The following is a 27,904-nucleotide window of genomic DNA, read 5'->3' as shown; positions in this document are numbered from 1 at the left end:
CTTGATTAAAAACTCCTCGACAAGCAAGTTGATTTAATTTCCTTTTTGCTCTCCCACTACAGAATAAAAATTACCCACCTTAGTTAAATCCTCCTACGAATGTTTACTGTGCAGAATTTAAGGAGAAATTTAAACCATTGAGGACATTAAACTGCAGGTGAACAGGGACATTCCAGCCCCAAAGAGCTGAGGACTTTCAGGCTCAGTATTTTTTTCTCTCCCTTGTATGCAGTGGCTTTTACCAATGAACTGCCCATTTTATTCCCTCGATACAATCGTTTTCCTCACTCATGATCTTGGGATCACTGGCCAAGGGTTGAAGGAGCTGCTGTTCCAAGAAGATCTGCCTGGAATGACACCCAGAGACACCCCTGAGTGTCCCCAGCTCCTGATGATGTCACCAGGAACATACTGGAGATGCAAGAAGGGAATAACTCAGAGATGATCCCCGTTTAATTGAAATAGAAACGTAGAACACTTCAACATATTCATAAATGTCATAGATTATTTCATGTATTACAGGATACTCGAAGATGGGCTGTGTTCTAAACCAAGTACAGCCAAATCCACATGGCTCCCATGCATGATGGATTCAACTAGGAAACAAACCAAAATTGTAATCAATTAACTGAAGAAGACAACAAGCCTATATTAAAATCAATACATATGTACATATATGTATATAAACACATAAAACCCACATCTATTGCTAAAAGCTCCAATTTTCCTTTGCAATGAGGTGAATTTCCAGTGACAGAGTGACCTTCAAGTCAACATGAACCACCTCAGCCTATGCCAGGACACTGTAAAGGTGTTTGTTCAGAAGAAAATGAGACCTCGGATCATTGCAAAGCAAATACACACAAATTTGTGCCTTTAATTTAAAATGGAAGCCCCAATGTACCATGTAAGAGCCTCCTAAGGGAGTATTTCTGCACACAGGAGACTGGTTCTGTGAGCCCAAAAATATCATGGAGGGGAACCTGTGAATTCCTACAGCTTCTTTTAATGCCATTTCAAAAAGAGCCACTCGTCCAGATTAAACACTCTTGGATCAGAGGAAGGAGAGAAAGAAAAATGTCAATGCAAAACTAAAACTTGTCCTGTCAGGTTCACTAAGGACAAGAATTCAAAGGCTTGAACGTAGCAGGAGTTTCAAAGAAAATTACCCAAAGCTGGGATTATGTGTCTTCCTCAGGTCCTATCCCTGGAGTTTACCTGCATCTGCTGTGCAAAGGGCTCACACCTTTCCTGGGAGAAGCAGCCAGGGTTTGGGTCACCCTCTTGGCACTTTCAAACCCCTTTGATCCCACAGCTCCCAGCTATGGCAGCACAGATCACCCCAAAACATCTTTACAGCATTGATGCAACCAACCAATCACATCAGAAAACTTTCCCATCTATTTAAGGGCTGTCACCCTCATCTCCTGGTATCACCACTGGATTTGGAGCTTCTTCATTTTAACTTTGAGGTGAACCATTCCTTCCATAAATTTTTAAAAATCAGTAAGAACATATTTCTCCCTTTGAGCTCAGCTGCAATAATTTTTCATTAGCAGAACTGTGGCTGGGTGTGGGACAATCCCTCAGGTAAGACACAACCCCTTATTTAACCACACCATTTAATTTTGGGCTTCATGAGATTAAAGTTCATAACCAGGATCCATCCGTTCCCCAGGAACAGAAAAGATCTGTTGCTGTTTCTGCTCTTTCCTCCATCCCCTAATAAAACCTCATTTGAGATTATCAAGTTCTTCCCAACCTATAATCCAAATGCTCCCTGCTGTTTAGCCTGTCCCTGAAAACTAACGAGAAGATCCCGTATCTCACCTTATTAAAACATCCTTCCTTGCAGTTGTAGGCAGTTTCAGCAATTCTCCCAGACTGAACAGGCTAATTTTTCCTAGAAATTCTTTAGAAATGCTCCCTCAGCCATTCCCTGGCATTGCTGGTGCTCAGCTGGACATCTTTTCCCTCAGTTCCCACTAAAAACCCAGCCCTGGGCAATAAGAGCAATTTTCCATGCAAACCACTCTGAATATTCCACCCTGTTCATGCTGTCCTTTCCAACATGCATCTTATTTACATTATCTACACATCGAGCAGCCCTCCATGAAGGAGCCAGACCCCTCATGGGGAGCCAGAGCATCCCTTGTGTTTGTACATCTCCAGAGTCAGCTCTTTCCTCACGTCTTTCCTCCCCACGGTCACGCTGGTGGGCTGGGGCGGTGGGATGGCACACACGGACTTGGATCGGCTCTCCCTCACTTCCCGAGCCTTCTCTGTGTTCCCCACTGTGGGAAGAGAAAAACCATGAGAAACATCCCTCTTTGTGGGTCAGCAGGAATGAAGAAACACCAAGGTGTCCATGTGCTCATTGGGGATGAGCTGTTCCGCTCCAAGGATCACTTCCCAGTTTTAAAACAGGAGACGAAGGTCAGTGTTTCCATGGAAGAAAAAGCCCAAAGGCAATTTAAGCCCAGTTTTATACTTTGAAATACGTAAAGAATTTGGATCAATATCATCATTCTTTTGTCAGTTCTCACCTGCAACTTTGCAGAACAAAAATTCCCATCAGTGGCTACCTTAAACCAGCTCTGGAAAATGCAGGTGTCCTGCTGGAGCACCTGGAATGTCATGTTGTCACATTAAGGGACTTTTTGGGGGGATGACCATGCAACCATAACAGAAGGGTTACAATCTCCTTCTCTGTCACCGCTGTATCTCAGGGGCCACGGTGCTCGTGTGTTCCTTGGGATGGAAAAAACTTACCCAGAAGCAGTGGTTTTTATCACTTCTCTCTGCTTACACTCGTGCTTTTCTTCAGGAAGAACATAAATGAAATATTCCTGGTAAACTGTGGATTAAAACAGCTACATCCCAGGCTGGATGAGGCAACCTGACCTAGTTGGAGATGTCCCTGTTTGTAGCAGAGGGGTTGGATGAGATGGCTTTGAAAGGGCCCTTCCCACCCAAACCATTCACACCAATCTCGGGTCGGGCTGAGAAGGCCCTTGGCTCTCCTTGCTCACTCATGAGGCTCATTTAAGGAGCCCCACTTCCATCCCACATCCTTCCTGTCACCTGCTGGGCCATCCCAAAGGGATGAGGGTGAGCAGGGGAGGGCAGGGAATCACCCCCAGCTCCCCAACTTACCAGTGAAGGAGCGGCAGAGCTTGGGCTGCGGGGTGGCCTCGCCCTGCGCCGAACATGAGTCCTCCTTCTGGGACTGAGGGAGAGAAGGACTTCAGTGCTTTGTGAAATCTGTTAACCACACGCCTGCCTCATAAGCCAACCCTCTGCAATCCCTCAGGATTCCACTCCCATTTGTTTAACTTTTGCCATGTAAAAACAAACAACAAAAAAAGAAGGATTGCTAAAAATAGACTGAAGAGATGGCAGGAAGTATTTGCAGACGCTGATTTGCTACGACATAGAATCATGGAATGGCCCGGATTGGAAGGGACCTTAAAGATCATCTCACTCCAATCCCTCTGCTGTGGGTGGGACACCTCTCACAGGACCAAGTTGCTCCATCCAAACTGGCCTAAAACCCTTTCAGGGATGGGGCATCCACAGCTCCTCTGAACAACACTGGAAGTTCTTTATGGACCGTCAGAAATTTAGAAGTAAAACTGAGCCACTGTCAGAGGCTTAAAGAATTAAAATTGCACAATACAGCAATTATGTTTTGAATTCTGGAAGAGGTCTGAGCTCCCCAGGAATGGTTCAGCAAAGAGGATGGGAAGGAGCAGCCCTGGAGCTGGGAGAATGGGGCAGGGAGTTCGAAAGGCAAAGCTGTCCCCAGGACATGGATGTTTCTCACCTTGGCTGTTCCCCTCGCTGGCTGCAGGCCAAGGAGGCAGGTAACGAGCTGGCACTAACGAGCTCCCTGTCCTTTCACTCCAGTGCTAATCTCCACCCTCCAGGACAAAAAAATAGGAATGAAAAAAATAAAAATCAGGTAGCACAATGCTGCCTGGATTGTTCGGTGCCTCTGCAAACTGGGAATAAGTCTCTCACGCAGCTGTGATTTGGCACCTCGGTCCAGAAACCCAGACTGCCAAAATAACTCTGGACACCTCCCAGCCTGGTTTTCTGTTTTGTTTTGGTTCGTTCTCCTCCCTCCCCTAACGAGGACCGCTGCCCTCCATCCCTTGTTCTCACTTTTATTGACCATTTTAATAACAATGCCTTCCCGGCTCCGGCAGCAGCGCCCGGCTCCCTGGAAAGCCATTCCCAGGGGCATTTAACGATTCTCAGAGCATGCTCCATGAAAGGGCTCCGGCATAATTACCAAAGGCACTGTGTCATTTACGCACATGGCTCACAGGCAGCTCCAAATAAGCTCCTTCTGGGGGAGTGCACTCGTGTTTTGGCAGGAGAAAAGAGGACCAAGTTGCCTGGCTACAGGTGCAAGGATTTTCTGGGTGCTCCGTGGTAAATAAAAGCTGTCCTGGGTCTCAGAATCCACCCTGCCAGTGCAGGCTAGGCTGGATCCCTGCCTAAAATAAGACAAGCCCCAAATGCAGCCGGTGCTCGGAGCCAGCAATGATGCACAGCTCCAGGAAGCAGCAGCCTTCAGCAGGAATTTTGTCCTTAGGCAGAGGAAGGCAAACTTTCTGCTGGAAATAGATAGTCTTGGAGTTAATCCTCTGGGCTGTGGTTCAGAGCTGAAGTCACCTCATTCTCCTGCCAAGGTCCTTCTGCCTGGTGTAAATCATTTAACCTGCTCCGGAGGGAGGAGGATTGTTCTTTTCTTGCCGCTTCTCCCTGCTTTTTCCCCGTTTGCTCTCCAAACTCTCCTTGGTGGAGGCTCCTAACACAGCCCAAGAGCCCCCTCTCAGTGCTGGAAAAGCACCTAAAGTGCAGGAGACCCCTAAGGCACCTAAAGCCACCCAGGAGAGGTGATTCAGAGTCACAGAATGGTCTGGGGTGGAAGGGACTTCAAAGATCATCCAGCTCCAAACCCAATCCCCCTGGCTGAAGCCTGGTGTTGGCCACAGACCTGTGTCCATCCTGGTGAGGGGACTGCTTTCTCCTGTGGAAGGAGATGGATCATCCAGCAGCCAAGAGGAACTTGGCTCCTCCCCAGCCTGGTGAAGCCACCAACCCACACAAGGATGTTCTCCCACACATCCCTGATTTTGTTTGGGGGCAAAAGACCAACCAGCCCCTAATAAAATATGAGTTTAGCTGAGCAACAACAGCTTCATATTTAACAGCAAAGCTCTCACCAGCATCACTAAAAAAGATAAACAGACACTCACCGAGCAGAAAAAATGGGATTTCTACTGAACCAAAGGGATTTTTTAATTATTCCCTCAGCTCCTAACGCTGCAGGTATCACCAAAGCTTTTTCCAAGACTGGCAATGGAATTGCAGGAGTTTCACCAGCACCAGATGGGTTTCAGGGGCCCTTTGCTGGAAGTTTGTTTCCCGTCCCTGGATTTCCAGTTGGATTTGCAAACACAGTTGTAATGCCTCCATCTCGTGGTGAGATGTAGAATAGAAAAACGTGGGGAGCGACAGCATCCAAGTTTTTCTTGCTGACTGAAAACCTGGAAGGCCAAGCCTTTCCTTTGGGACTACAAAGGATGGAATATCTGGCAATCAGGAAAAACCCTAACACCAACTATAGACACTTTCCATTAATATCTTTTTTTAATCAGGAAAACACCATTTTCTTTTCAACTTGGCATCAAAGAAACATGAGTAGCTGCTTTTTCCCCAAAAACTTGTAAGTATTGAGCTTAGAATAGGCTAAAATCTACTTTTTAGCACAGTGTTCCTTCTTTCTGCTGACAAATTCTGCAATCTGTCCTCCTACAGCACAAAGTAACAGCATTCACCCACCCTCCTTAATATTATATAATATTATATATATAAAATTAATACAGTGTTAATATTTCAGGGCTCTGTTAGAGCATTATCCCTTCACTTTGGGGCTTCATTTTATTTCTATTCACAGTAAATGAGGCAGCTATTCTTAAAAATTAGCAGAAAAGCTGCTGGTGACACAAAACAGGTCTGGCTTCTCCTTTGGGGCACTGAGGGATGGTTCTTGGGTTAGAGCCACCCTTACCAGTGTCACTGGGATCATCTCCCAGGTTGGACAGGACAACCTGATCTAGTGGAAGGTGTCCCTGTTATGGCAAGGGGCTGGAAGTGGATGGTCTTTAAGGTCCCTTCCAACCCAAACCATTCTGGGATTTCCATCTGCTTCCCTTTGCCTGGCACAAAGCCAAGGTGGCTGCAGTGAAGGGGTGTGAGCAGCACCAGCAAGTGACTCCAGTGACCCAACAGTCAGTGTTCAGCATCTAATTGGCATTTTCCACAATCCCCAGGGCATTTCCCACCCTCAGAGGGCATTTTTCACCATCCACAAGTCAGTACAGACAGAGTGAATCCTACTGCTTTTGCAATTCCCCTGTAAATGTTCTGTTCCCCCAAAACCCAGCTGCAAGCACTCAAAGGAACAGGAGAAACAGCTTTCCCAAAGCTCCTGAATTTCCTACCAAATGCAGCAGAGAAGGGGAATGCAGGAGCACAAGGGTTAACAGTCAAATATCCTTAAAGTAGGGAACGTCGTGCTCAAAATCAGCCGGAGTTTGATGTTGCTCTTTTGAAGTTTAATTATACCAAATGTTCTACAGGAACATGCCATGTTCTTGCCTATCTATTCTGAATTGTAAGTACCAATCAGCATGTAAATGATCAAATTAAATCTTTTAAGTTGTTTGCAAGAGCCAGAACACCTTTCTGGGAAGGAAGGGCTGAGCAGCAGCAGCATTTGGTGTGCTGCTGCCGTTCTCGGTGGGCTCCTCCATGATTGGCACTTCCACAAGGAAATTGGAGTGGAAAAAAGTCCACAGCACTCCAGAGTTCTTGTGCTGTCATGGAAAATGACTGTCTAAATAGGGACAGGTGATTTATTTCTTTCTGAAAGGTCATTTTGTTCTCCTCAGTGATGGAGCTCAGCTGCCCAAATTAGAGATCACAGCTCGGAGCTTGGGACAGTGCTCCAGCTCAAGCCATCAAAACCTAAAACTGGGAGAAGTGAGTGAAATTTAGGGATGGCTCAGAACTTACTGCAAGCACCAACCCTGCCAGAGCTCAGAGTGTTTGGACAACGCTTTCAGGCATTGTGGGATTCTTGGGGTTGTCCTGTGCAGGGCCAGGAGCTGGCTTAATGATCCTCATGGATCCCTTCTAACTCAGGATATTCTGTGATTCTGCACTGCTGCTGACCTGAGCATTTGGGAGCAAAATATGACAAGGGTTAAATGCTTTTCCTCTAAAGAGTTATGGAGGATGGGAGGAACTGAAAAGACCAAGCCTGCTCCTTGTGCATCATTCCTGAGAATATTTTTTTTTCCCCACAGGTAAATGTTGGCCCAGCTTCTCTCACCAATTTCAAAAGAGCAGAAGTCTTCACCAGGCACAGACACTGTATTAACCCTGTTTCTCCTCTGATTCAGAACATGAACCAACACGGACCTATGCCATGTAGTAAATTGGAAAAAAATTTCGTTCTCCCAGGAATCTGGTAAGCAAAACTTCCCTCTATTTTACTTCTTTCAAGCCTGCCCAGAACTGTAGATGTATTTAAAAACACATAAAAACCTCACCTCCAGAATGAATAAGAAAGATCACAAAAATGCTTCTGTCCTTTCAAAAGAGTTGGGGGGAAAAAAACACTGAGCAGTTTCAAATATTTACAGTCCCTCTGGATCACTGACAATGAGGGAGACAAAAATCCTGTCTTTGATGAAATCTCCCAGAAAAGAAAACACGGGAAACCAGACCTCAGGATCTACAGAGGGCAGCCCAATCAGTAACATTTGCTCAGTAAAGAGCTTTCCCAGCACTTTTCCCAGGGTGGAAATCTGTGTTCACAAAGCTCTGAAAGGGGTGCTCAGGATGGCTGCTTGGTTTGCCAGGAGCTGGGTTGGGGAGTTTTTCCCTTGGTATTTCCTATTCACTGGAACACGATTTGGGATTGAGACCCCTTTTTCGTTTTAACTTAAAGTAACAAGATTTGTCTTTCAAAGGAAACACCACCAGCAATAACCAGGCTGTAGGGAAAGCAGCCTGTGCATGGTCCTGCTCACCTGTGCTCCCTCTTACCTCCTTCCTGGAGCTGCAGGTGTCGCTCCCGCTCACTTCCACCAGCAGGCTCTTGTGCCGCAGGATCAGGATCTCCTTGGCCTGCTCCGTGGGCTCGCTGTCCCCAGGCAGGGTGTGCCTGTTGTACGCCGGGCCCTGCAGGGACACCACACAGGCTGCTGGACACGGGACCATCCCTGCCCTCCGTTCAGGAGAGCCTCCAGGATCCTTCCCCCACTGCAGCCATCCCGCCCAGTTATGGGGACACACTGATTTAGGAGAGATGGGGCTGGAAAGAGCCACAGAAGGGAGATGGGACTCCAAACTGTGGTTTTTTACATGAAGTCAGCCAAGAAATCACTGAATGACAAGACTGAGTTACAGCTGATAGTGCAGATGACAGAATGAGTGCAATGACTCTGCTCGAGGCGCCTTCACAGCTTCAGCCCCTCTAATGTTTTATATCAACCCCACCTTCCCATATAAATCATGCAAACAGTGGGAGCCATAAATCCTCCTTCAAAAGCCACCACCCAGGCTGAAAGCTCCCAAGTTGAAGTCTCCCACTAACACCAGTGGGAGCTGGGATAACTCTGTCACTACAAGGGGTTAGGCTGGATTAACACAGGAGTAAGTGCAAACAGGAGCTGTGCCTTCATCCCTTCACCATGTCCGTAGGTTTCTTCCCAGCCTTATCCCATTGCTTCCCTCAGCTCAGCAAAGGGACAGGAGGGGGAGGCTGATCCCTCTGTGCTGAGCTGCCCACACCAGCCCCACTCCTACAGACTCCATATTTTGTGTGCAATCCTTAAAGCAAAGGCTTAGGTGGATTTTAAGGCTAAATCTCCCTATGAACAGCAATTCCACTGTACAGCCCCAGGCGCTGTGTGAAACCCCAGACATGATCCATGATTCTGTAAACAGCAAGTGGGGTTTACGCCCTTTAACCACTTGTACCTGTTCCATGGCAAAACTGCTGGGTGGATTTAAAACCTCTGCAGATTAATTCTCACTCACAGATCTCTTCCATGGGAAAAAATGTACCATGAGGATAACCCCATCCCTGCTCTGCCCCAGGAGCTGCTGCTGGATCTGCTAACCCAACGCCTGAAGTTCCACGTGCTCCTCCTTTCTCCTTTTCGCTGCCGGGTACCGATGCCGAAAATATTCCATGAAATTATAGGCTGACTGGGTGAACCTTTCAAAAGCTGTCAGGCAGCAAACAGAAATGTGCCACTGACTTGGAAACTGGATCTGGCTCCACACAGCCAACTATTCTCTGCTCACAAAGAGACATCCTGGGTAATTATGGAAATATTCATAACATCTGCTCGGGCTGTTCGGATAACCGAGGAAATTTGCGTTATTGGACACTTAAAATATGGATTGAGGGAAAAGTTATACCATCCTCCTGATCCGGTACAGGTTCCTCGCCAATATTTCCTGTATGTTGTCCAGGACATTGGGATTTGGAGTGTCATCCAATTTTTGGTCTGTTATGACAGTCCTGTCGCTGCTGCTGCAAAGGAAAGCAGAACACCTTATTTTGGAAGATGAACAAGAAGCGCATCCCCAAATCTCAGTGCCCCTTTGGGATCCCACCACAGCCAACAGGGCCAACAGCTCATCCTTGCAGATGGAGCTCATGGCAAAGCGGGAATTTGGCATTTGCAACAGAGCTGGGCTGTCCATGTGCTCCCTGGTGGATAAAAGAGCCACGGGGAGCTGCAGCAGAGCAGAACCATCTGTGAGGTCTGAAGTGGCCATTCAGAACATTTAACAGTGCAAACCCATCCAAAACTGGGCAGGAGCCTCTTCCTCAGAGCACCATTTCCCTGTAACTCATGGGGAAACAAGTGACCCTCCATGTACCACCATCAGTGCCGAGTGATGCTCATCCATCCCATCACTTTTAGCCCCCAGCTGCTGACTTTTAACTGGTGTTTGCTCACAGAAAGGAGGGGTGGGCTGGGCCGTGGCCCAGCTGCCCGGCCTGGGCCAGCTCGATGGCGTGTTTGCGCTCCAGCTTCTCGTAGAGCAGCACGATGCTGGACTTGGGCTGGTCGTACTCCCTGAGCAGGATCTTCTGCAGGTATTTGCTGTTGAAATACTCCAATCTGTTGGAGAACAAAACGAGATGGGCTTAGCTTCCCCCCGACTCCCCAGCACCAACAGACCTGAGCAGAGCAGCAGGGTCATAGCCCACCACTGCCCCGTATTCCATTAAATTCCATTAAATTCCATTATATCCCATTATATCCCATTAACTCCTCCTCAGGAATCGATGGTCCAAGAGGTCAGTCCCTAATTATTTCTGCACTACAGTACATGAGTCAAAATATTAAAACTTCACTAAATACAATAAAAACTCCCTGGAAGTGCCAGATATATCACGAACTCTTCTAGAAGTGCTACAGGCACAAGCAGCAGCCACAGATTTAAACACTCCCAGATTCCCTCTTGAGCCATTTCCTCTTCCTTTCTGCTCAAATTGTTGAATAATTTAGGTTGGAAAAGACCTCTGAGATCATCAATCTCTCTAAGATCTGCTCACAAGGAGCCAGGATGCTCCTCAACAGCAGTGACTCCCATACCCTCTAGTGGTACTTCCAAGCATGGGCATTCCTAAAAACATCTCTACCCCCCTACATCTATGTCTAGACCAGCAAGGAATTAAACCTGGTAGATTGTTTTTAGTATATTTTATGGTATTTGTGATTTTTTTTTTTTAAATCTAGCTGCATTTTTTAAAATTTTAAAATGTACACATTCCCAGAATTTGATGAAAATTGAACACTTTACTACAGAAATCTGTAGAGATCCTCTGTAATTTCAGTCCACAACAAGCAGTGCTGCAAACTCAGCTCTTTAATGGTAATTGTGCACAGTCTGGGACAGGCTGTGTGTCATGGCCATGGCACTTCCAGCAGATTTCTTTGGGCAAGAAGGGACAAACACAACAGGAGAGGAGAAAGGATCTTTTTAGGGTGATGCACAAGGAGAGTCTGCAAGCATGGAAGCGCCCTGAAAACCTGGTGTCCGCTTGGACAAGGAGAAGCTGCTCCTCCATCACCTCCCTCATGCCACAAGGATGAGCAAGGCCCAGCTGCCCACAGCGGAAACTTTGGGAATAGAAACCAACCTCCTTTTTTCCCTACACATGTACACAGTTGTATTTTGGCAAATCCTTACTTGTCTTTCCAGTAATACTGTCCCCAGTGTCCAGATATATCTTCAATGCCAGCCAGCAAATGATCCAAGAACTAAAGAGGAGAGAGGATTTCACTCTACGCCGGTTGCATACGTGATGAACCCAGCCAGCAAACAGCAAAAGCCACACACACAGCAGGGGATGCTTCCAGCTCGGGATATGGAGCTGGGAAACAAGAAGAGACACTGGGATAATTCTCCATTCACTCATCCATTGGTGCTGGAGTACAAGGAGTGGTTTGCTCTCAGGTGCGGGCAAGCAGAGAATAAATGCTGAGGGCCATGAATCTGCTCTCTGTGATACGTAAAGGGTGGCTGATGGCTCCCATGTCCTGCCTTCTGGGCCTTGACAAGCAGCAAAGGCTCATTTTGGGCTTTTTGAGGAAATTTGTCTCAGGAAATCAGTATCTTTAGGATACAAATACAGGTAACTCACAATGAAGTTTTGACTCAAATAATAAACACTGCCTTCCCCCAAACAATTCCTACTAAATGAAATCAGCATATCATATTTTATATAAATACATTATCATTGTTTAAAATTATATTAAAAATCCCAGACCAGTTGGGCTTTCCACCTAAAAGTTAAATCTCTGTAATTTCCCAAACTGCTTTCCCTCCTAATGGCATCTCTAAACTGGGAGAGGGCTCTGCTCTGCCCCCTCCACACTCAGGTACTGATGACCCTGGAACTTCCTACAGCTCTAAATTTTTGTAAAACTATCTTTTTGGGGGGGTCAGAGACAGAAAAGTTTCAGAGCAACTGGCTCAGCCCTGCAGCCTGGTGTGGGTTTAGTGCCCTCACATGGCTGTTGGCAGCTGTGTGTTTCACAAACACGACATTGGAGGGAAGCACTGAAGCGTCCCATCCCTGGGAGTGTCCAGGGCCAGCTTGGACAGGGCTTGGAGCAACTTGGGATAGGGGAAGGTGTCCTTGCCCATGGCAGGAGGTGGAATGAGATGAGATTTGAGGTCCCTTCCAACCCAAATTACTCTGATTTCATGAAATTACACTCACACACTTTGATCATCACCCCTGTGAGCCAGAATACCCCAACTATCCAGATGGCAAAATAAATTTGAGGAAGAAAGCTGGTTTTGGCTTCTACATCTTTGATTTCCAACTATCTGCATTGTTACCTTCTCAACTTAATTGGTGCATGGCCATTTTCAGCTCACACCTCCTAATAAACACATTTCTGAGATGATTTACCATTCACAACCTAACAAAAGAACAAAATCTTCTCTGTTCACGACGGGGAAAAGGCTCTTCAGCCTCCTGAGCTGTTGTGTTAACCTCAGACAAAGCCCTGCAGTCCAACCCCATTGTGAGGGTGCCAAACAGGTTTTACAAATGTCCTCAGCCCCAATGGCTTTATTGCTAAAGAAGACAACGACAAGAATATTCCTGAAGGAGCCATACCCACAGAAATGTGGCTGGGATTCAACAATTAGGTTCAGAAATATGTTAATTTTCCATTGGACACAGACACAAATGCAAAGGCTCACCTGAGTGGGAGAGTAGCTGATCTCATGGAGCTGAGCCTCTCCCTGAAGTCTTCTATGACTACAAATACCAATGGTTGGATGGTGAGAATGAAGGGAATGAAATCCCACCTTTGGGTTATGGATGTAGAATCATGGAATGGTTTGGGTTGGAAGCTCATCTCATTCCACCCCCTGCCATGGGCAGGGACACCTTCCACTATCCCAGGTTGCTCCAAACTCCATCCAACGTGGCCTTGAATAATTCCAGGGATGGAGCACTTCAGAGGTTCCCTCCAATACAGCACCAACCTTTATCCTCCCTTTCCTCATTTTTTTGCAAAAATATCTGAACCAATGGTGGTGATGGGACTGGAGAACACATGGAGGTTCCTAATCGTGAAAGAACCAAGCCTCATTTTCTTTCTTTCTCTCATTCCAGAGACCAGAGAAATTGGAGTTTATTAAAATGCCCTAGGGTATATCACTGTGTCCTGCAGCCATAGGGAGGAGGAGGAGAGAAGATCCAGCAGGCAGGAATCGTGCAGCAAGATTGATTTCTTTAATTATTTTACAAACTCTTTTATAGACATTTTCTTCATAGTCTAATTGGACAAGGATCAGCCACCCCTTGGGGTGATTGGCTAAAATCCTAAAACATCCATTGTCAAAATATTTTTCTACTGTACCATAAACAAGACTTTTCAAGGTTGCAGGTGTTTGATTGTTTACATAACTCTGCTACCTCTTCTGTGAGAGAGAAAAGTCTCTCACAGACTTAGAAAACAGCAAGAAAATCCTTGCTAGCAGCATTTTTGTATCCACAGGAGTTAGGCCAGAGCTTAAAGTTTTGGGTAAGAAATCATCTTCTCTCATGTTTGTGCACTACCTGATGCTACCTCAGCCTGATTGAGTTGGTGGCTGCTCTTCCAATGCTAAAATAACCCATGGTTAGGAAGCTGAATAGGGACTTCCAACATGGAAAGGGGCTGACTTGCAGAGGATTTGGGTAAAACTGCAGATCTGCAGGGTCCCTGGAGACACACACATTCCAGAAGGTATCAGAAAGCTCTGGCCATGTATTGATGGACGCTCCACTTACCCGAATGTGGATCTGCTCTCCCACGGTGGGAGCACTCTCCCTTTTCCTCTTGACAGCCAACAGGTCAACAAGGGGACGGATGGTCATTCCCTGCAAAGTAACCACGACACTAAAATCAGCCTTTCCTCACATCTGGTTTTCCTACACTGGAACAAAAGCCACGGGCATGGGGCTGAGCCACAGCAACCTTGTTCTGGGGTTCAAGCAGCCTCTCTCACCTGCCCTGCTTTCCTGGCAGGATAAAACCTCCGAAGCTTCAACAGGACTAAAAACTGTTCTCCCAGGTGTACCCCAAACACTTTGTTTGTGCCTCATAGGAACTTGCCAACGGGAGCTCCCGAAGAGGCTTCAGGATGGGGGGAGGCACCGAGGGGAAACCTCTGCTCGCCTCCTCCGGCCTCTCCAAGACCACAAAAAGCCAACCAATAATTCCAAGGTCAAGCCTGTGGTTTGCTGTTGCTTGTGGCCTCCCAGACGGAAAGGGGCTTGAAACAATCCAAGTTCAAATGCCTGAAGTGAGGATAATCCTTGAGATTTCTCAGCATGGAGCCTCCGCCAGCAATTGTCTGCTCACTCCTTGAGCACTGTGTGTCACACACCATTACTCCAGCGATCTTTGATGGCCAGCCAGTGGCTAAGTTTCCTAATCAAAGCATCCACCTGGTGGGAAGGGTCAAGGGAAAAGTTTTAATATCCTTTAAGCCTCGTGAGAGAACTAAAATGCTGCTGTGGTGTGTTTCTTAGTCTGGCTTCCATATGAAATGACTTTTCCAGGACATGTTTACAGCAAAAATGATGGAATAGTTGATGTTTATGAGTTCTGAATGTCACAAATGCTGGCACGGAGGACAGTTGAACACATTTTTAATTGGAGAAACAATTAATGTGTCATTTTAATAGCTAATAGCAATAAAAAATGCGTCGCTATTCAGAGTCAATAACACAGAACTCACAAATTCTGAAATAACAGATATTACAAAAATTAAGTAGACACTGTGCAATTTGGCCTCTTGCCTTCCTGGATAATCAGGCACAGTTGTTTCCATTTTAAAGCAGCGTTTGGGACTGTTATGGGAATCCCATGTGTCATTCAGGCCACACATCATTTCACAGCACACCTGCAGGTCCCCCGTGATGCTCCTCCACCCACCAGGGATAACTCATCCCAGGGAGTGTCTAACAGCTCCATCACAGCTCACACGTTTTCCACCTCCAGCAATCCAATGGGACAGTGCAGGCATCAAACAACCTCCCCCCTTCACAATTATTATATTTGCTCAGAATTTCATGGCAGAGGTCAGGGGCCAGTAAGTTGGGAGAGCGAACTTCCAACAGTATTTGATCATAAAACCACACCAAGAGGCAGAACAATGAGTGGGTTTGTGACATTCCAGACAAGCCCAGAGAGCTCCCCAGAGGACTTCCTGGTCTACATGGCACATATCCAGCCTGCCTGGAAGCACTGAGGACTTGAGAATTGCTCAGTGAACCTCCTCAAAATGATTACCCAGGCTTGTTGTGGGAAGAGCCTTATGCAACTGGGTTAGGAAGGCCAAAGGAGAGGAGTTTCCTGGCTTGTGGAATGCACTGATAGAGCCATGGGCAGCCAAGCCCAACTGCTCACGGGTTGGCCATTCCTCTGTAGCACAAGAGTTTCCAGCCAGCAGGAGCAGGATTTCCAAGGGAATCATAGGATGAAGTGGGTTTGAGCTCTGACGAGATGCTTTGCTGGCCAAAACCACCCTAAAAGGTCCCAAAGGATCTCTGCCTTGGTTTCAGTCCTATTTTAACACAGACACTCCCCATCCAGTCATTATAGAGATCACTGTGAATGTAAAGAAAACATTTTGCACAAAACAACAACAGAAATGTTCACTATGCAAAGAAGTTGTTTCACAGCAAATATTTTTCTTGCCCTTTCCACACACAGTGACCATGAAAGAGGCTGGGATGGTAAAAATTTTCCCTCCCCAATAATGCATCCATCCATGTGTCTGGCAGCAGCACCACAAACTTGATTTGCAAACCCAGGTTTTTGAAGGTTCACCTTAATCCCTGCTTCTGTTACATTTACCCACCTTTTCTGTGCTGAGCTCCAGCAATATCTTTCTGCCTCAGGTTTTAAGCAAGCTTCCTGGTTTTTTCCTCCTGCTGTTCTCGTGGTGGCCCCGGCACTGCAGGTCCCCGGAGCCCCAGCACAGCCCCTCTTTGCAGACACGACGTTCCCGTGAATGGCTGAAGGTCAGGGGCTCTCCCCGGCGACACGGGGATCCTGTTTAACTCTCACCCTTTTGCACGGGGATGACATCACCAGCTGAGCTTTGAGGGTACACAAAAGCCCTTTTCCCGGCCCAGGGAAGGGTTTCCCGGAGCCTGGAGCTGCCGCCTTAGAACAACCTTTGTGTGAGGCTCAAGAGCTGCTCTGCATGAGCGGACGTGCCTGTGGACCGGGGCTTTTCAATTTCTCACCCACATTTGCATCTTAAAACTTGTCAAGCTCCACCTAAGCACATCCCCCCCCACCCTGGCCCCTGCTCTCTCCTTTCAGGCTGAGGCTGTGCCCAGTCCCACTGCCCTGCGGCTCCCAGCTCCGATCCCATCGGCACAACACACTCTGATTCCTCCTCCACCACTTTTCCAGCTCACGATGAGCATTTAGGTGGATGTGGGGAAACAAAATCAACCCCAACCCTCCACATTGTCCAAGTGCTCGACACCAGCCTGAGGGGTTCAGTCAGGAAAAGCAGAAGGAATTTTCTCTGGGGGTGATGCTCAGCCTCAGTGCCACTTGGCAGCTGCCACCACTTGCCACCATCTCCCAAAGGCCCAGAAACATCTCAGCTCCCTCCATCCGAGGGCAGGAGGGGGGTGGCTCCTGGTCAGCAGCTCCACACGGACCTCATGTCCTTCACCAGGAGCTCCCAGGGAGTTTTTCTACGTGAGATCTTTCCCAAACCTCCACATTCCACTCACTTCAGTCCTGTGGAGACCCACTCTTCACTTTTTGGGATAAACACCAGGTGGACATCAGCCTTGCTTACTTCAGCACCAGACAAACCCAATTTACCCACCACATTCTCCTTCAAATGTGGCTGTGTTTGCCAGATGAACTAAAAGCTGTATTTTAGAGAAGCCCTTCGAGACTCGCAGCTGGTCAGAGAAGAGCAAGGAGACATCCAAGACCCTCATCCCACAGGAAGCTGCAGGAATGGTTTTACCACTAGATGTCACAGCAATGCCGAGAGCTGCCGCTCCTCCCGAGCCCTGGAGCACCAGAATTCCTTAAAACTCAGTGCTGGAGCACCAGAACTTACAGCCCCAGCGTGAAGGAGAGGAACCTTCTCCATCAGACTCCTGGAGGGGACCTAATCCCGAATCTGTGCCCAGTACTGGTTTTACCTGTATGAACACGGTGAAGAGGATGACAACAGTTGTTGCTGCAATGAAGAGCTTTTTCCTGTGGAAGTCAGGCAGCAGGAAAACCAAAGAGAAGCAAATGGCCCCTCGGAGCCCCCCGTAGGCAATGATGAACTGGTCCTTACTGGTGATGGTGTTCACGTGAAATCTGTTCACAAAGAAAGTCAGCACCAGAACCCCTGAAAAAGCAGGAAAGAAGATTGAGGCACATCAATCAAATAGAACAGTTAGAGAAAACTCATAATCTTGCATTTCCCAGTGAAACATCATGGAATTGGTAAACATCAACCACGAGGAACTGGCCATGGCACAAGGGGGTACATTCCCAATATGCCACTGGAGAATTTTTTTTTCCAGTCTGATCCAACAGGTTGAAATTTGCTTTGTCCAGACAAAACTTAATCCTCAGCATATTTCTGATTTGGGGGATTACGAATATTGACTGGCCACAGTCCCGAAATATTGATTAATTGATTCATTCTAATTGGTGATAACAAACGACTGAATTGCTCAGATTACAAATGCTTTTGAGGCAAATCATCAGCAACAACTTAGCCACAAATTACCCTCCTATTTCCCAAAGTTTCCAAGCAGTAGCTTGGATAAGTAGCCATATTCCACCTGTGTTAATGTTATTTCTTTCCCTCAGATTTATACTGTACACATTGAAGGCCACGTGAGGTGACACACCAATTGCTGTGATTTACAGCCATTTGCAAATGCACAAACAGACGCAGAAAGGTGCAAAAAGTCAGGCCTTAAATCAGTGGGCCGTGATTTTAATACCAATGGATGTGATAAACATCTTATTTCCCAAAGATTAATGGCCATTGTGAGAATTGATGGCAGTGCCTGCCACTGACTTTTGGTAGGAATTATTTGGAGCCACAGCATTGTTGCTTTTCTAGAGGGTGTTTGTAAAAGAAATAAAAACAGTGCATTTAATATGTACATATCAAATATCTTCCCACACACCTCCAGCTAAAAATATCTGAATTTTGACTGTACATTGGAGGGTTTGAAGAAAACAAAAAGCTGGGGATGTTTGGGAATAAGGAACTCAATAAACTGAACCTTGTGACACCTTCCCCATCTCTGGAGCTCTGCAGAACTGGTGCCCAGACCAGCAGATGGGAAGCACTTGGGTGTCAAGGCTCTTTGTAACTTAAAAAATAAATAAACAAAGCCTGCCTCGAATCACATCCACCCCTACTCTACAGCTCAGGCAGTGCCAATGATTTAAAGGAACAAAATTTACTTGAGCTGATATCCCGGCCTTTGTCTTAATTTAATCCTTCCTCATAAATTATTATTAGCATTCCCTAAACTAATTCAAGGCCAGTTTGCTCCGAGAGACGACATGCAATTAATCACTCTGAGCAGAATGTATTTTCTCCTGGAGATACCTTGGGAAAGAGCAGGAGGAAATCTCCCCAGGGCTTGGATGTCAGCAGAGCCCCAGTGCTTCCATGCAAGGGCTCTGTTTTCCTTTTAGATGATCTTCCTCATATGAAAAGAATTCCCCAGATTTCAGCAGAATCATTTCTCAAATATTTAAAGCACTGGGAGTGTTCTATGAAGGACTGGGGTACAGTTTACACACCACTGCCCACCCAAAAATCCCCAATTCCTGCAAGGAAATGCAGGGGTACCTCCCATTTCTGGATCAGTGCCTCAAGCACCTCCAGAATCCTAGAATCCCAGAATTGTTACGATTGGAAAAGCCCTCCAAGATAATCAAGCCCAACCATTCCTCCAGCACTGCCAAGGCCACCACTAACCCATGTCCCCAAGTGCCACACCCACACGTTTTTTGAACATTTCCAGTGCTGGCATCTCCACCACCGCCCTGGGCAGCCCGTTCCAATGCTTGGCAACCCTTTCCCTGAAGAAATATTCCCTACTATCCAATTATTAATTGATTATCAATTAATCCCGTGCTGCTGGATGGCTCTGAGCAGGCCAAAGTCTAATTTCAACCACCATCTCCAAGGCAGGAGCTTCCCAGCCCGGCTTGGTGCAGCCCCTTCCCAGTTCTCCCCATCCCAGCTCCCTGACAGCTTCCCAGGAAGGTGCTGCAGGACAGGAACACCCTGTTCAGGACCACTCAGGCAACTTCCAGCCCTGGTTTGTGTGCTCTTATTTAATTCCAGGGGGATTTTGAGTGGAAAAGGGTTTTCTCTGCTAGCTGCAGCCCGAGCCCTTCCCTAATAATGTGCTGCATAATTTGAGCTGCTCTCAGAAGGGCTGTGCTTAGGGAGGATTTTTGGGGTGCTTTTGTAGCATTGTTATGTTCTTATATCTTGCAATGAAGAATTTTTGAACTAAGAAAAGCCAAATTCACTCAGAACTCCTTTTATCTGGGCAAATAATTTAAGAGAAACCACTTAATGGTAATAAAACACTTGAATGTACAAAAAAACTGACTAATGAGCACATTTCCAAGTATGGTGCACAGTTATTAAAACAAACTTTGGCATGTCCTAACAGCTAATAAACCCCGTTCTGCTCTGCCTTGCTAATCATGGCCCAACCTATTTAAACAATTTCTTGATGTGTCTGTCAAATTCGAGTTCACTGCTTGACTCACTGGTTTGTAAACATAAATCCTGTTCTACGTCTTTTAGCTCTCAAATTCTTGCCAAAAATTTGTGCTGTTATACTCACAAATATTGTTAATATATAAAAATACCCATAACTGAGGCACTCTGCACTCATTAGGTGCCAAACACTGAGGGAGGAATGGAGGTCCAGCTTCTCCCAACACGGAATCAGCACAAGAGGCAACTGAGGAGAACGGAAAAACAGCACATCTATTTTTTCTGGTCATTTACAATGCATGAAAATGGGATCCCAGGGAATTCTGGGACCAGGACTTGGGTTTTCATCGTAATTGTGGCTAAAGAAACTGCAGAGATCAGTTATCAAGAGAGTGTTTTCATGCCTTGCTCCTCATTATCACCAACTTTTGGTCACTTTTTTGCTGTGAGGTTGGTCAAACACCCTGACAGGTTTTCCAGGGATGCTGTAGAGTCCCCATCCATGGAGGTAATCAAAAGCCATCCGGACACAGTCCTGCCTGCCTGACCCTGCTCAGGCAGAGGGTTGGACCAGATGATCTCCACAGACTCCTGCCAACTTCAACAATTCCCCAATTCTGTCACTTTCAGCCCCGACCTGAAATTCTTGAGTAGGAGCAGAAGTATCCTCACAGTTGAGGTCCCAAACCTCATCTACTCAGGACAGCTATTGGAATGTTCCTCCAGTTTCCCAGTGAAGGATGCTGCAGTACACGAGCTTGTTATGAATTAAATCCCTTAAACTGCCACAATTCAGAATATGGGTCAGAGGCTCCGTGCTTTTTCACAGATCTCTGATCCCAAGGTATGTGCCTACAAATTCCCTCCTGTTGGGAGAATATCAAGGGACTAAGAGACACTGAAATGGAAGAGGAGGTCGTGGCAATGGAAGAGATCATGGCAATGGAAAAGAGGTCAAAAAGACAGAGGCATTGATAAAATAGATCTCATGAGAGCTTCTAGCTACCACCAGTGAGTCCCCAGAGCAGGGAACTGCAGCAAGATGCAAGACCTGGAATTGAGTAAGAGGAGGAGTAGGGAAGCACTAGCTGAGATGTCTCAGATCAGTCCTAGCATTCCCCTCTGGAATAATCACACATGCAGAGCAAGCAGGAAAGGATGATGGAGGGGCAGAGCATCCTCTCATCGAATGGAATCCCATTCCTCACTCCCATAAACAATACTATACATGAAAAATCAGTATCTACAATTTCCCCTACCAAGTGCTCTCCAAATGAGACAGAAAATGACCGTGAAGCAAATGTAGGGCCAGTTCCACTCGTGGTTTTCTCCGATGGTGGAAACTCCAAGGAAGATGAAGATGAGGGTGTCGCTCACGCTGCTCCACATCTTCATGAAGTACTTAACTGTGGTGTGGGATTTGAGGGAGATGTTGGCCTCCACGTAACGCTTCATGCCCATGGCACAGGAAATGATGCTGAGGAAGTGAAAAACAAACAGTGGAAAAGAAACAATATGTTTTTCTGCTTTAAAACAGAAAAATCAACACATCAGTTTTGAAAAAAGCGGGTTTCATCAAGTCTTGGATGTTTGCAGACATTTCACTGAGGGGTGATTCGTTTCCTCCATCAGGCCAAGAGTATCAGGACCACCAGGGCAATAAAATACTTTATAGGTTGCCCAAACTGTCCAAATCTGGTTTTTAACAGATAAACAATTCATCACCCGTTGCATTCTATCAGAGCACAAAGCAACACCTCCAACTAACACCCAACTCCTCCCATCCCAACACAGAGTTTCCAGTTCTTTACTTCACCAAACTCTGACCTTGCAATTGCCTGGCAATGTTTCATGGATAATTGGTTTTTCAAGTTGCAGGGAACATGGAGTTAGCCTAATTCATCACCTTTTCAAATCAATACATTTTCAGGCCAGCAATCCTAGAAGGTCAAAACAATTGAGTGCTCGAAGTGCTGAAGCTCCATTTTTTATATTTTAATCTGGACCAAAACATTTTGTTCTAAATATTGCAGCAGCAATAGACAAAGGGCTTTAGATTTCCAAGATCTGACTTCCATTGCTGCTTGGTAAGGCCATCCATATTTTTATTGCATTGAAAATGGCTTCCACGGGGAACATCACGATGTTGGATCACAGAAAAGCCAAGAGAGAAGCAGATCCTTGGCTTGTCCCTGGCTCTGGTTGAGATCTGGTCACACCTGCTGTGACCAGGACAGGTAAGTGGCCCAAACAAAGGTGTCGAGAGAGGTGGTAGCACCCAGAACTATCAACCAAGAGCTGCTCAGAGAACTGCCAGGCAATTACTGCTTTACACTGAAAATACCCCATTTAACCCCAGAATTTCACAAACTCTTCATATTATTTTGAAGACACAAACATTTGGGTCTGTCCGAATTTAAAACTGGGCTTTAGGGAGAGGATTTGTGGCAAAAGCAGAGGATAGGAAAGGTCAGAATTGGGAAAGCTGCCATGCTTTTGCTGAGGAATGGGATCCTCTGTTATCCAGCAGCAGGAGACCAAGATTCAAATCCTTTTTTCACCAAATGTTTGAGTTCACTTATTTCATCTCCTAAGAAAATCTACCAATACATAAAAATATTTTAAAAGTGGTCTGGTTTGATTTATCCTTTTTAGGTCTGACCTGCTTTGCCAGAAAGAGCAACAGGGATTGAACCACAAGCCAAAAAAAAAAAAAATTTCTTTGATTACTGTGTCTGCCTCAATAAATAGTGAGGAATACAGCTCCAGTTAAAAACTAAGAAATCAAGTATTTATGGGCAAGTAACTTCCAGAGCTGTGGTTTGGGAATGCTTATTGCAGAATGGACATGGGATCACAGCAGGGTCACGGAAAGGGAATAAACGTGTCTTGTCCTGGCTAAAGACGGACATTGCCACCAAGGCAAGGAGCAGGGAAAAAAAAAAAAAAAAAAGAGAAAAAGAAAGGAAAAAATCAAACTAAAATCCATTTGCAGAACAGTTTCACAGACTGAGCTGTATGCAGATTTTTAATATTTTTCTGGACTATGCAGAATTGATTTTTTTGGCAATCAAATTATTTTTCAAAGAAAAAAAACTGCCAAAAGCTGCTCCTTATAATACAGTATTCCCTGGCCACAGCAGAATGAATTGTTTGAACTCCAGATCTATAAGAGAAGCATTTATAATTTGGCAATTAGGAGGGCACAGTGCAGGAATCAGCTGCCTTTGCCATTGTTTTGCTTTAGAAAAAAATGCATTATTCAAAAGAACAGCAAATGGGTTCCATAATGGGTACAGCAGATTGTGATTGATAGAAGGAGACACCATTAGGATTGAATGTTTTCTGCTCCACGATGATTATGCAGCATATTTATTTCACTGTTCTGCCTTGCACTCCTATAAATAGGCTTTTCCTACCTATTCCCAGAGCTGGAATTGTTTTCAGTAACACTCAAATATTGCTCCTATTAACCAGCCGAGGAAACAAAATCTGCAAGATGCAGGAATGGTTTATATCCAAAGCAACATCATTAGTTTTAAAATAGATCTCCCAGATACTCCTGTGCCGAGCTGGGAGCCCACTTCATTTTTTTATTTTCTTTTTATTTTTCTTCTCATCAACTGCACAGTTGTTTACACTGCAGCCACGGATGCAGGGTAGGTGCACTCTGGAGTCCTTGGGGAAAGTTAAGTGGTTGTGATCCTCAGCACCAGCTGACTCAGTTTGGGTAGGAGAACCACACTCAACAAACACCAGCCCACAGAATCCAGAAGGGCTGGATTGCTCTGGTTTTCCTCTCTCTCTGCTTTCCAAGGTGGGATTTTGGTGAACATTGGGGTCATTCTGGCTGTTTTTGTCTCAGCATCTGCTCTGCCAGTGAGATTCCCAACAAGGTAAGCACAGAGCTTAATCAGTCTCTTAAAACTGAAGGATCTGGCCCAAAACTATTCATTTTATTGAAAGACCTACCCAGTTAAAAGAAAAATAAATGAACTGAATGATCTCTGGCAGCTTTGGCTGAAATTCACCAGCAGATTTCCAGTGGTACCAGAGACAGAGACATTGTGTGGCACCTGAGCCCATGAGCTGTGTCCGAGCTTCTGGAGCCAAGTCAGAATCTCCTAAGCAGAGGTTTCCATTCGAATCCTCTGCTCCCAAAAAGCAGGAATCTTTCAGGCTTCAGTTCCCATCCCATCACTCTCTGCTCTGTCACACCAAGGGCTGCCAGGCAGGACACGCAGATGGGGAAGGGGATGTGAGAACAGACCTGCTGCAAACCAAGATCAAACCATTCCAAGGAGCTGACTAAATCCTCCTTGTAACTCTTCTCATGTTGGTTTTGACTAGGCCACACGGAAAATAACAAAATAAGCCAAGAAACTTCTTCTGGCTCTGCCAAACCTACCAGACATCCCACTGTTGGAACATTCAGCCTTTCCAAACAAAAACCATGGAGCTCAAACAAACATTCCTCAAAAACCCACATAAATCCATCAGCAGCCATCAGTGTGCAATTTAGGAAACAGTTACACTTGGAGAGAGCCCTGCTTCTTGTCATACACAGATTTACAAACTTAAAAACATTCTGGGTGTTTTTCAGTGAATATAGGCAGGAAGTTCTCCTGCAGAGAGGAGCCACTGGGCCACACTTACGCCACGATCCCAGAGAGGTGGAACATCTCTGCAGTGAGGTAGGACAGGTAGCTGTACAGGAACACGAAGAGGGGCTCGATGACGCGGATGTCCTTGGTGAAGCGCGTGGTGAAGGCGGCGGTGAACCCAAAACTCAGCCCCACTAAAACTCCTCCCAGCCCAACCACAAAGAATTTTCCAACCCCGGCAAAAACATCCACACTTTTGATGGTCGGCATCTCACAGAAAGAGCGGAAGAGCTTGTAGAGCACCTTGGGGTGGAAAGGAAAGAGGGAAACAGCTATTAACAGGATGTCCACCAGATGTGGTCATGACACTAAATCCACTGCTGGGATTTCTGCCAGTGCAGCGTCACCTCCTGCCCTGGAGGTCTGGCTCCCACCAGGGCACTGCGGTGGTCCCCATGGACCCTTCTGTCCCCAGACATGGAGTCAAAGAGAAACCTGAAAACTTCTAAGTTCACATGAGTGCTGCCCAGGACCTCAGGCCAGAGAATTGAACAAGGAATCCTCTGCCAAAAGGGGTTGTTGATGCCTTTTCCCTCAACAAATCACAGAATCACTGAGGTTGGAAAAGCCCTCCAAAATCATCAAGTCCAACCATTAATCCAGCACTGCCATGTTCACCACTAAACCATGTCCCCAGGTGCCACATCCACATGGTTTTTAATCACTTCTAGGTGTGGTGACTCCAGTGCTTGACCGCCCTTTCCATGAAGAAATTTTCCCCCCGTCTGCAATCTAAACCTCCCCTGGTGAAACTTGAGGCCATTTCCTCTCATCGTGTTACTCGCTCCCTGGGAGAAAAGACCAACCTCCCCCAGCTACAACCTCATATCAAGGAGATGTAGAGGGAAATCAAGTCTTTCCTGAGCCTCCTTACCTGCAGGCTGAGATCTCCCATCCCACCATTCTCTGAACCTCCTCAGCAGCATCCTCTGCAGGTTAAATACCCCAATTCAGGCTGGTCCTTACCACGGTCACAGCGTCGTTGAGGAGCGATTCCCCAAAAACCAGGATGTGCAGCTTCTCGTTGACGTGAATCTCCTCAAAGACGGCCAGCACGGCCACGGGGTCCACGGCGGCGATGAGGCTGCCGAACAGGAGGTTGTGCAGCAGGGACACGTCCTGCAGCTGGAAGGCTTTCACCTGGCAGATCCCATACAGGGAAAAGCCAATCCCAAACACGTTCCAGATGGTGCCCACCACCGCGTAGAGCAGGATGGTGCCGATGTTCTCGAAAAAGGGGCGGCTGGGCATGAAGTAGCCGGCGTCCAGCACGATGGGGGGCAGGAGGTAGAGGAAAAAGATGTCGCTGTCCATCACTGGTGGTGATCTATCATTTAATCCATAGATGATTCCCCCCATGATGAGTCCCACAAATATCAACAAACAGCTTTCAGGAACGACAGAAGGCAGCTTGTTGTAGAGATGGAACCCTGGAGGGCATGGACAGATAAAACTGGTGTTATCTCGCCAGCCCAAACCCTCAGAAGGTGCCCACGCTCCCACTGACAGCAGGTTACACCTCAGAGTAGCACAAATAAATTCACACAGTGAGGGTGAAGTCGCTCAGGAATAGGATAGAAAATCTAAAAATTACGGAAAATACCAAAATTTCTCAAATTAATGTCAGTTCAGACCTGATTTCATCATTGCATAAGGTTAGAGAGACATATTGAGGTAATAAACAAAAAGTAATAATCTGCATAAATAAAACAGTGTTTGGGATTATTAATTATGTAAACTTGTCAGCAGCCCATCTTCAGCACTAACAGAAATAGCAACTGCTAATTTTAAACACAATACAGATTCTATACACTAAAAAAAAAAATCACAAAAAGCCTTCCCAATAATTACACATAGGTCCACTTTTAATATTATTTAATCATTAGCATTTAAAGCTAAAAAGCTAAAAAATGCCCAATCAAGCCAGTCTTGTGCAATGCCCAACATCAGAACAACCACCACAAGTACAAAGTGAGTTATTAAAAGAACAAGTCATTGAAACAAAGCTAATTTGAATAGAAATAATTTTTTAAAAGTCTCTGATCATTATTATGTCTTCATGCATATGACTAGAATTGGAGTCTCATTATGTAACACAAATGAGACAAAAAGACCATTTCTATCTGAAAAATTCTCATCTAACTCAATCTTAGAGACTTCTCTATTCTGAGAAAAAGAAATTTTAAAAAAATGCTGTAAGATAACTTTTATAGCAGTAATTTAACAGAATTGAAGACAATTCCTGGAGAAAAATATTTTCACTTTCCTGTGCCCAGTTTTGCAGGGAAACAAAGAAAAGATCAGGTATTTTGCATCGCTTAAACTTTTCTTAGATGTCATTGCACAGACAATTTGTGCAAAGAGATTTTATTTGAGGCTGTGTAACTGAACACGGATGGAATTATTCCTTGGCCAGACACTGGGCACTTTTAGAAGAATAAGGAATCCTCATTTTAAGATAAAGATGTCAGTGGACAACATGCACAGAGCGTGGCTGGCAAGAAAATCAAGCTGAACACACACCTTGGTGTGTCCTGCAGTTAAATCAAATTCCTCCTCCTGGAAACCTGGTATTTTTCCTCCTAACAGCAACAGCATTCCCAGGTGTGAATTTCTAGATGGAAAAACACCATTTCCAGCCTAAAATGCTACTTGTTTTCCACCTGTGCAGCGTGTCTGGCACACAGTGTGTGAATCCTGAGGGTTTGGCGTGTAACCTCAGGCTCCAAGACTGGAGAGGAGGTGAAGCAAAGGCCACCCCTGCCCACACCACCCCCACAGAGATTCCCATCCCACCTCATCCTCTCAGGAGGCCTTACCTATCTTAGCCAAGGATGCCAGCATGATCCAGAGCGTGATTTCAAAGGGCACCTGGACGTGCTGGTAATCCAGAGAGAAGAACGCGTGCTCCGAGGAGTCGTTGCCCTGGGCTTCCTCGGCAGCCCAGCTGATGTTCTCCAGGATCATGTCTGGCTCCTGCAGGGCTCCCACCCTGGGGGCTTGGAGGATGCAGGAGAGCCAGGAGCCAGCCAGGACAGATGCAGCTCTGTGTCCTTGGCTCTCCATGTCCCTGGAAGCCGCTGGCTGCTCCCGCTGCGGTGGGTGAGCGGTTGGAAGGTTGGAAGCGCTGCTGGAGATACCGGCACTGGTGGGGGCGGCTGCAAAGGGAGGAGCAAATGCTCCACCTCAGGCTGGTTTCCCTCCCCGGTCCATCAGTTTCCAGTTTGGAGATCCCACTGGAGACTGGTGGGTTTTGGTGCCACCTGCCCAAATAGGGGCTCCTCCTGTGGATGCTTCCTTGAGGAAACGCATCATGTGCCCTCAGACCAATGGCACAACTCACATTTAATCCCAACTCTTGATGTATTTTGGGTCCC

The 27,904-nt window shown here is 46.2% G+C and overlaps 1 protein-coding gene across 2 annotated transcripts; it reads right to left on the bottom strand.

The window, feature by feature from the left end:
* Positions 1 to 435: 435 nt before the first annotated feature.
* On the bottom strand, positions 436 to 27,629 carry LOC104691352 (sodium/hydrogen exchanger 2-like). Of its 2 annotated transcripts, none has more exons than XM_010402813.4 (12): positions 27,347 to 27,629; positions 25,494 to 25,957; positions 24,520 to 24,770; positions 21,123 to 21,340; positions 17,306 to 17,502; positions 13,907 to 13,996; positions 11,302 to 11,372; positions 10,062 to 10,226; positions 9,514 to 9,628; positions 8,131 to 8,265; positions 3,157 to 3,229; positions 436 to 2,294 (listed from the first exon to the last, which is right to left on the bottom strand). In XM_010402813.4, the coding sequence occupies exons 1-12, from the start codon at positions 27,591 to 27,593 to the stop codon at positions 2,131 to 2,133; spliced, it is 2,190 nt and encodes a 729-aa protein (XP_010401115.2). In that variant the 5' UTR covers positions 27,594 to 27,629; the 3' UTR covers positions 436 to 2,130. The 2 variants fall into 2 exon arrangements, with proteins under 2 accessions (XP_010401115.2, XP_039428274.1); XM_039572340.1 differs by having other exon boundaries at positions 9,514 to 9,625.
* Between the last annotated feature and the right edge of the window lie 275 nt (positions 27,630 to 27,904).

Source organism: Corvus cornix, chromosome 4A, assembly GCF_000738735.6.
Source record: "Corvus cornix cornix isolate S_Up_H32 chromosome 4A, ASM73873v5, whole genome shotgun sequence".
NCBI classification, from domain to species: Eukaryota; Metazoa; Chordata; class Aves; order Passeriformes; family Corvidae; genus Corvus; species Corvus cornix.
This window is presented reverse-complemented; position numbering and strand designations above follow the sequence as displayed.